Here is an 8,603-nt window from a genome sequence, read left to right as displayed (position 1 = left end):
ACAAGAAGATGCTGAAGTTTGCTAACACCCCTCCTTCACTGTATACCCCAGCATTTCCCAGAGCTCCCACCACTTCATCTTTAAGTCTACAGCAGGTACTACCTCCCAGGTATGGCAGTGCTGCCTGATGAGGTGTTTTTCTTCAGTGTTTTTTTTTGTGATACAAGCTCAAGAATACCCACGAGGCAAGGGGTAGCTGGGGCAGAACAGCCAGGGGGTGGCGAATGTAGAAGTGGGGAGGCTACACAAGGTGTGGGTGTAGTTCCGCCAACAGAAGAGAAAAAGGCATTGAGCTGAAGCTTCCCATTAGTTGGACTCCCAGCAGTCTGTCACCATGGAAAGCTATCTATTTTATGAAATTAAATGTTCCCAACATAAGCATTTATTCCAGATAATCATGAAACTTAAGACTAAATGGGAGAGTGTCTGGTAAGGCAAGAAGAACAACCATGAGGAGAAAATCTCCTGCCAGAAGCAGGTTGCTTATTGCAGTAACTTATCTCCGAAGCAAATACTATTTCACAGCTGCCTAGGGGCACAAGCAGCCCTCTGAGCTGAGGCACTCCTCCTACTTAGACAAATAAGATACAAGGGATGGAAAAAGGGGCAAGTGACCTTTCTACTCAGAGTGAACCTCCCAAGAACTCATCTCCAGTCCTTTTCAGAGCCTGGAAAAGTGGCTTTGTAAGTTGCCACTTATACTGAGATAGTGGATGTAGACTCTAGGGCTGTCTTGAGAGCTCCCACTTCCTGTGCAGGGTCTGAAGACCTCACACAGTCTCATGTGGTCCCAGTGTGGACAAAGCAGTGAGAGAATGCAACACAAAACCAACCACAATTGAACTGATGAAGCTTTAAATGAGATTATATAAAGGAGGAAACAAAATAAGTGTAAGTGCTGTCTTTATTCTGTGAAAATATAAAAGAAGAGCTAATCAGAAAACAAAATCCCCATACAGAAGAAGCTACAGCGAACAGGACTAAGTTGCACACCACTGCTGGAGTTTGCTGTGGGTTTTGCTCAACCCAGCACTACTGAGAGTCAGAAAAGTACCTTCTCCAAGATGAATCCTGACAGGACAGGAAGGATGGTTGTGTGTGGAGAGGCAACCCCAGCAAACACCACACTGCGCAAAGCAGAAGCGGGTCTGCATTGGAACCGTTTCAACTTTATGTCCATCATCCCCAGGCTGTTTTTTCCATCTCCTACCATACTGCATTCAGAAATGGTGGTGCAGCCCTTCATGGCAGCTTTCAGAGACAGTCCACCTATGCAGGGGAAATACAAGAAATACATGCATCAGGGGATCGAATCCCCAACATTATTCCCACCCTGGCCTGTGCAGTCCCCATTTCCAATCCAAGAACTGCCCATTTGTTACATCCAGTTGGTTCCAAACCTGCCAGCCCTGTCTGTTCCCATCCCCTGAAAAAAGGTGAGGAAACAGCAAGGCCATCTTTGTTGACTTCAAATACAAACAGTTTAAGGTTTGTCTTCTTTCTTTCTGCTGAATAAAGATGACTTTCAAAACTTCTAAGTATTTCAATTTAAAAAGTGAAAATTTCTTAAGTAGTTATCTTTCTCATGTTAAAAGATTCTTCTGCCCAAACTTTGGCTTCCTAAAGAAACCAGGGCTGTGTAACAGTACTCCAGGTATTCGTTGTCTCCTCCTCTCTCTGACCCTCTCATGACATTCGAACTGGATGACTTTCTCTCAGTCAGATTTGACATGGAGCTGAGAAGTCTCAAAGACAATACAGCCTGAGCCATCTATTAAGAGGAATTAATTCTCAAAGGCTTTATAGGATTTTAGCCAAACCAAGAGAGAAACCTACTGACAAGCCCACTGAAACCTGAACTTGTCCTTTGCCACCACTGGAGCATTTCCCAGAGGAGGAGACCTGAACAGGTGCTGAGTGCCTAACTCCCCGTTCAGATATTCTTGCTCCTGTTGCTTGCTTTTGCTAATGCTGCTCATGTTTCTCTGCTGAGTAGGTTATGGAGGTCTGGAATACTTTGTCAGACAATTTTATCTCAAATACAAATAATGTGTAAAGGTACTTCATTAGCTCCTCACCTTCCTGTGCTGCCCTACACTGCTGCTTCCTCTGCACAGTTTATCACACTGCACAGGCCTTTTCCACTCACAGAGGCTGATCAATCAAGTCAAGACAAGTTAGGAGCATTTTTTATTTCAGTGGTACACTGAATTAATTTTGCCACTCTTTCCATTGCTGTGACTAAGAAAATTCCTGTTTTCCTTCATGTTGTCTCTGTGAAACATGATCTAATTTAGGGTTTGGACAGCACATTAATAAAGTCTGCAGCAAGGACCTTCAGGCATCACATCATCAGCTAGCAATGTTATCAACTCAAAGGAACTTCATCCATATAACCATATACAAGATAATTGTTTTTCAATCGGCTTCTACAGCTGGTGTTGCTGCCCTTTATTTCCATGGGTTTTTTCCTGCCTGGTGGAACACAGATGTGACTGTCATGAAAGGTGGAAGTCTTTTACCTGTAGCAGGGGCAGAAATGAGAGTGACCAGGAAAATTGCTGTCTACTTTCCTGTCTCTAATTACAGGATCTGAGGTGGGAAAAAGATTTCTGAAGGAGCTGTTCAAAGGCTGGACTTCATGGGGAAGGACTTGTCCCTGGCTTTCCTCATGCAGAAGCGCCACTGCAACAGTGTCTTGTCCCCAGTGGCTGGTATTACCCCATGGGAAAGCCAGTGTTTCCACAAAGCTCCATCTGAACCTCCACTGAGCTGGCAACTGGCTTAGATCCAGATTCACCCTCATACATCCTAGCTAGGGCCAGCAGGTTCAGGGCCTTGGTCAGGTTTGTTACACACCCGTGTACCAGATTGCCCCAGGAAACCAGTTCCACTCTTGGTCTCAGTTATGCCATGCTATGAGGAATTCCAGCAATTATTCATGCATGATAGGGCAGAAGGAAGGAAAAACAAAGCCTGCCTTTTGATCATCTTGAAATTCTCAGTTTTCAACTTCAAGTTCCTTGTCTCTTCCTCTCTTTATTTCACATCTTTTGCCCATTTTTATGTCAGCAGTGCTTTATCTTAGGCTAGTTTCACCCGTTTTACCAAGCAGAAGAAAAACGGCCCCAAATAAAAGGCAGTTACCAGCATTCATTAAACCAGCAAGGTCAACACATTGGTCTTCAGATCCAGTGCAGTTTACGACTTCATTACCGCACTGAAAGGAGTCCACGCTGTAGCAGGCAGGACACTGGTATCCATTGGGCACATCATTATCTGGTGGCACTGGAATGAAAGACATGAGCTGTAGCTGGTTTCAATGAGGGAATGAGGGGAATAACCCAGGTGATGGCTTAGCCTGGAAGGCATAACCTTGGGATGGATCAGACAGAGAGGGGATGGGCTATGAGGAAAAAAAAGAGCTTACATGACACAGAGGTGGTCCGACAGTCATCGCCCGTGCAGCAAACCAAGTGGCTCTTTGCTTTCACCTTCCCATAGTTCACGGTGACAGGGCCAAGGTGGCAGATGTGGGCTGGCAGGCAGGACTTGATGGATGAAGAGATGGCCATCCCCCCTGTCATGAAGTAGAAGGCAGTGCCAAGTTGTTCAACGCAAAGTAACTCCGTTCCCCTCCTGCTAGTTCCTGTACCAACTTCTAGGCAGCTGTCCCGGGGCCTGAGAGGGACCCCTAAACCCCCTGAGAAGCATCACCAGTGAGCCAGGACACCCCATCTGCAGAGATTATGGTGTGACACATGCCTCTGACCCACAGCACAGGCTTGCTCAGCCTGTGTATGGTCTGCAGAGCGCATAGTCCATCACAGCCACAAGTATCTTGGCACAGGCAAGCCTGGTCTACCCCATCAGCCAAGACCAAGAGGTGTAAAGGGGAGCAGAAGAGCTAAATTGAGTCTGCTGAGGTGCTTGAAGGATGAAGGGAGGGTGCACTAGCAGAAGAAGACAGGCACTGGAGCTGCCAACAACGAAGCTGGTAGGATATGAGCCAGCCTCCAGCCTAAAAGGCAACAAGCACATCACTAAGGTTGAGCAACCACCGAGGCCATGCCTCTAACACAACTGAGTGTCCTGCTGTGTCAGGACTCAGCACCAGCTTTGACTTATCAACCACGGTTTCCATGGTTACTGATTGACAACATCTCCTGTGAGGACAAGCTGAAAGAGTTGGGGTTGTTCAGCTTGGAGAAGAGCAGGCTCCAAGGTGACCTTATAGCAACTTCCAGTGCCTAAAGGGCTCCAAGAGAGCTGGAGAGGGGCTTTTGACAAGGACATGGACTAATAGGACTAGAGGGAATGGCTTCAGACTGAAAGAGGGTAGATTAAGATTCCATTAAGAAGAAATTCTTGACAATGAGGGTGGTGAGAAACTGGAACAAGTTGCCAAGGGAAGCTGTGGATGTCTCCCATCTCTGGCAGTGTTCAAGGCCAGGCTGGATGGGGCTCTGAGCAACTTGTTCTAGTGGAACATTCTCCCTGCCCAGGGCAGGGGGGTTGAAAATAGATGATCTTCAAGGTTTCTTCCAACCTAAACTGATTGATGATGATGATTACGATGATATAGTGATAGCTCAGCCCTGGTGGCATGGCATGGTTGCATGGTGTCCCCATCCCTGCTCGAGGATGGGCACACTTCTTTCTCCACAAATCATCAGTGCACCCCCAGTACTAGAGTCAGTAGTTTAGTGTAGGTCATGGTTCAGCCTCTCAGCCTCTTGACTCAACTATTCACCTTAGCCAGAATTAAAAGCCAGTGTCTCCTCCCGCTATGAGGCTTTGGTCCCTCCCTCCACAACTAAGAATCAAACCCTCCCAGCAGGAAACTGCTTCTCAAAATAGAGGAATAAAGAGCTTTTCTTGTCCCAGACTATACTGATGTCTGAGACCTCTGTCAGTAAAAGGAAAATGAACAGATTATCCAAGGATGGACCATACTACCAGTGACAAAAGTGGGGAGAGAGAAAAGTGCCCCAGCCAGCCTCACTCTGAAAGCCACACTGGCACACATAGAGGATGTCTTACCTATTAGGACCTCATGCAGAATAATGCCACAGGTGTCTTCAGCACCAGTGCAGGTTTTCATGGGGCCAGAGCAGCTTTTTCCCATGCTGTGACAAATCTCACACTGGAGGCAGGTCCCTGGGGAGAAGAGGACACATTCCTGAGCAGCAGTCATAAGGGATCTCACTTCTCCTTTTGCTGATGTTTGATTTCAGCACTGATCAGCACTTTCCATATTTCTCTTCTCTTATTTTTCCTATTTCATTGTGCAATATGTGTTAGGGTTTTCCTGGACTTGCTGATGGCAGCAGCCCTACAAATCCCTTCATCCTGGCAGGCACTCAAGTGTCCCTGAATTCACAGACCCCAAATTCTCTCTTTGCAGTGAACAAGGGCACCCGAGTGCCTGGGGAATAAGAGCTGCCAGCAGGTACTGAGTGTACTCTGTACAAACTGGAGACTCCCTTTGTAAGCATTATCTCTTCGTATATCTCTTTGTGGGCATTAGGGGAAACCACTTCACCAGATACCTGCTGTAATACTTTAAGCAGACCAGAATATCAGATGGTCAGCAGGAAACACTTAGAAAGGAATAGCATGTATTTCAACAGAAGACAAACAGTATCTGTTCCATGACACACACCCACAAGAGTCCAGCATGTAGATTAACAGGTCCAGGACATATGTCACTTCCCTAAACCCAGGTGCCAAACAAGACACCTTGCAGTGGCTGTGGCATCTACTTGGAGTGGCCGGTGTGACCCAAGACCTCCAAGACAGCTGCGCTTTTCTGGAGCAGAGCTGAAGGACAGTTGAGTTGAGATTATGTCTAAAATGTCACACAACCCTGGACATGAGTAAAATAAATGAGCCTGGATATTGATTCAGCTGACCAAAAGTCTGGCTGCCTCAGAGTAACCTGAATCACTCTGATGACTGTCCTGGCTGCACCACCTGTGAGCACCACAGAAAACCAGACTGCAGGCTCACGTTGTAAATGCCAACACCCTCATCAGCACATGGGCACGTTGGCCCACAAGACCAAAGACCCCCAAGACTGGTCACCCTCTCCCCTCTGCAGTGCCAATCCGCCAAGATGGATTATGGCTCAGACAGCAGCGATAGCCTCACACACAAAGCATCCCGTTCCCAGCCTCTTCCATGTCTCATAACCCCGCAGGTCCCAGTTGAAAACTCACCTGGGTCCAGGAAAGCCAGGAGGAAGCTGAGTCCAAGGGATACTCTCATGCTGTGGGATGTAAGCACAGGGAGATGCCAAGTCTTGCCCAACACAGCACTGTGTGCCACGAGGGCTTTATAAACTGGAAGGAAAGGGGAGGTTTTGGGGAAGTGGAGGTTGGGGAAGTTCTCTGAAGAATATATATACTGCTGAGCACTAACACCAGTGTTTGCTTTTTCTTTTAAAATGCAGGTTTTTCCTTTTTTCTTCACACCAGTGATGCTGTTTGTCTTTCCCCTGTTCAGAGTGAGCAGCCCATGGGGTAAGACTGGCTTTCCTGGTGGTATTAGGCATGTCTCTGGTGCAGACTTTGAGCATTGTTCAGCCTCTGCCATCCATATGAATGATGGAGAATAAACCATTTGAAGAGCCCTGTTGTGTTCTCACTGTTAGGCCCAAAGAAGCAAAGTATAGCAAAGACCAGCCGGGAAATTCCCTTGTGGCTGAGTTTTTCATGGCTGGTTTCCCATCTCATCATTCCCATCATAGCGTCAGGGGCTCTCACGCCCAGAGTACAGCAGGAAAGCAGACAGTGTCAGAGCAGTGAGCTTCCTCTCCAAGCCACAGTGCAGCTTCAGTTTGCAAAATGACTGCCAAGGCACAACTTGGAGCAGGCTCGGTCAAGGATTCTTGGGGTTGAATATGTCAGAGCAGCAATGCCAGTACTCCAGCATTTGGGATTTGATAATAAACACTTGGAAGTTGATAAGAAAGCATCCTATTGTCCTTCTGGGCTTTAAATTAAACCAAGTCAGCAAAGAGAAAGCGTTGATGTGGCTCTGAGACAGCCTGGTCACATATTAAGTAAGGTTATAGCAGGTTTTCCATGCCCTGGCATCTCATGATGGGCTAATGACAAGCAGCAGTGACCAATTTGCCATTGGCTCACAGGTTCCCAGTCTCATGTGCAGGTTTTATCAGGATGTGCTGCCTGATTGAAACCATACTCTACCCTGAAGATATCCTCTTGTCCTGCACCATACTGGACACAGACCTTCCAGGACTTTTTTTGCATTGACAGCCAGGAAGAACTGAAGTGCCCACAAGCCCCCTTCCCATTTGAAACTAACCTCTTCAAAGGACAGTGGTATTTTGATATTTACCAGTATATTGAGTAGTCCAGTGGGACCACTTCTTAGCTAAGTGCTAAGAGAATGGGAATCACACTGGGTGAGGGCTTTAGTCCCCCATTGTCCATAAAGCTGATATCACAAGGAAACAAGGGAGAGTTATATCTTCACCCTGAAATTCTTTTTCAGGTTAGAAATAGTCTCATGCCACAGTAGATATGTTAAAATGAAATCAAAGTCCTGACTGCGGCCTGTTCAGGATTAAAATTAATTTCTTATGGTCTTAAACCTCAGACAGAATAAAACCATGTCCCCAGGCAGTTTGGGGTACCTAGGTTGGGGTGATTCTGCCATTTGGCTACATATGGGACTGCAGATACAGATAGGGAGATGAGACAATGTGACTCTCTCTGGTGATTTTAATTTCATGCCCTTTCATTTAAGATGATTACTGAAGTGCCTGGGGGACTTTCCCTGAACAACATGACTACACTAGTCTCACTGAATTATATAGAACTCACCTGTTTCCCACCTCTCATGGAGGGAGGGTGTGAAGCTCCTTTCATGTGCTTTTTTAGAGATGAAACCAAGCATAGCAAGGAGAAGGCACAATCTGCAGCAATAAGAGACCTGGAAAAGAAGATTTATTAGAGAAGGTGAAAACAGTAAACGTGCTCAGGGGACACCCATCACATATGTCTACAGAAAAAAGGGCTGGATAGGAAAAACTGATATAGGAGGCTTAGATTAGGCATTGGGGGAATTTTCAAACAGTGACAACAGTGAAGCTGATTGCCTGGGAAGGTGTGGATCCTCCATCCTGGGTGGCTTGGGAAAACAAACTAGACCAGTACTTATTAGGGAATTATTTAACTTGATAGGATCATGCTCCAGGGCTGAGAGATGGATTAGATGCTCTCTCTCAAGATTCTCTCTAAATTGATTCTTATATTTTAATTTCATGGTGTGCATGAAGTGCCTGTCTTCTGCAGCGTATTCACATTTCCAGAAGAAGAGAAGGATGATAATACAGCAGTCACACTCTTCAGGGAGGTGAGACAGAGGCTGGGGAGGTCAGAGAAATCTATGAGAGGAGAAAAGTTAAAAATCCAACCCTGAAAATAGTATTGGTAGGAAGGGGAGATGAAAAGGGGTAAGATCAAAAGGAAGATGATGCTATCATGCTATGTGGTGATCAGCAGAAGAAAGACACCCATCTAGGCTAGAACATCTACAAAAATATATGTGAATTTGTCCTGCAGAATTGTAGC

At 46.2% G+C, this 8,603-nt stretch overlaps 1 protein-coding gene across 1 annotated transcript; it reads right to left on the bottom strand.

Moving 5' to 3' along the window:
- Positions 1 to 886: 886 nt before the first annotated feature.
- LOC116438384 (phospholipase A2 inhibitor subunit gamma B-like) lies at positions 887 to 6,349 on the bottom strand. The gene is made up of 5 exons (XM_032097259.1): positions 6,222 to 6,349; positions 5,044 to 5,160; positions 3,431 to 3,580; positions 3,148 to 3,288; positions 887 to 1,269 (listed from the first exon to the last, which is right to left on the bottom strand). Exons 1-5 carry the CDS (start codon positions 6,268 to 6,270, stop codon positions 1,043 to 1,045), a joined length of 684 nt encoding a protein of 227 aa, XP_031953150.1. The 5' UTR covers positions 6,271 to 6,349; the 3' UTR covers positions 887 to 1,042.
- Positions 6,350 to 8,603: the final 2,254 nt, after the last annotated feature.

Source organism: Corvus moneduloides, chromosome Z (assembly GCF_009650955.1).
Source record: "Corvus moneduloides isolate bCorMon1 chromosome Z, bCorMon1.pri, whole genome shotgun sequence".
Lineage (NCBI taxonomy): Eukaryota > Metazoa > Chordata > Aves > Passeriformes > Corvidae > Corvus > Corvus moneduloides.
This window is presented reverse-complemented; position numbering and strand designations above follow the sequence as displayed.

What these genes read in the sequence shown, in the direction of transcription:
- LOC116438384 (XM_032097259.1), bottom strand. Translation starts at nt 6,270, where the DNA reads ATGAGAGTATCCCTTGGACTCAGCTTCCTCCTGGCTTTCCTGGACCCA. An exon ending in TCGGACCACCTCTGTGTCAT is followed by an intron (nt 3,289 to 3,430) that starts GTAAGCTCTTTT and finishes CTTTCATTCCAG; the next exon opens with TGCCACCAGATAATGATGTG. An exon ending in TGCTGGTTTAATGAATGCTG is followed by an intron (nt 1,270 to 3,147) that starts GTAACTGCCTTT and finishes TCCCCTGCATAG; the next exon opens with GTGGACTGTCTCTGAAAGCT.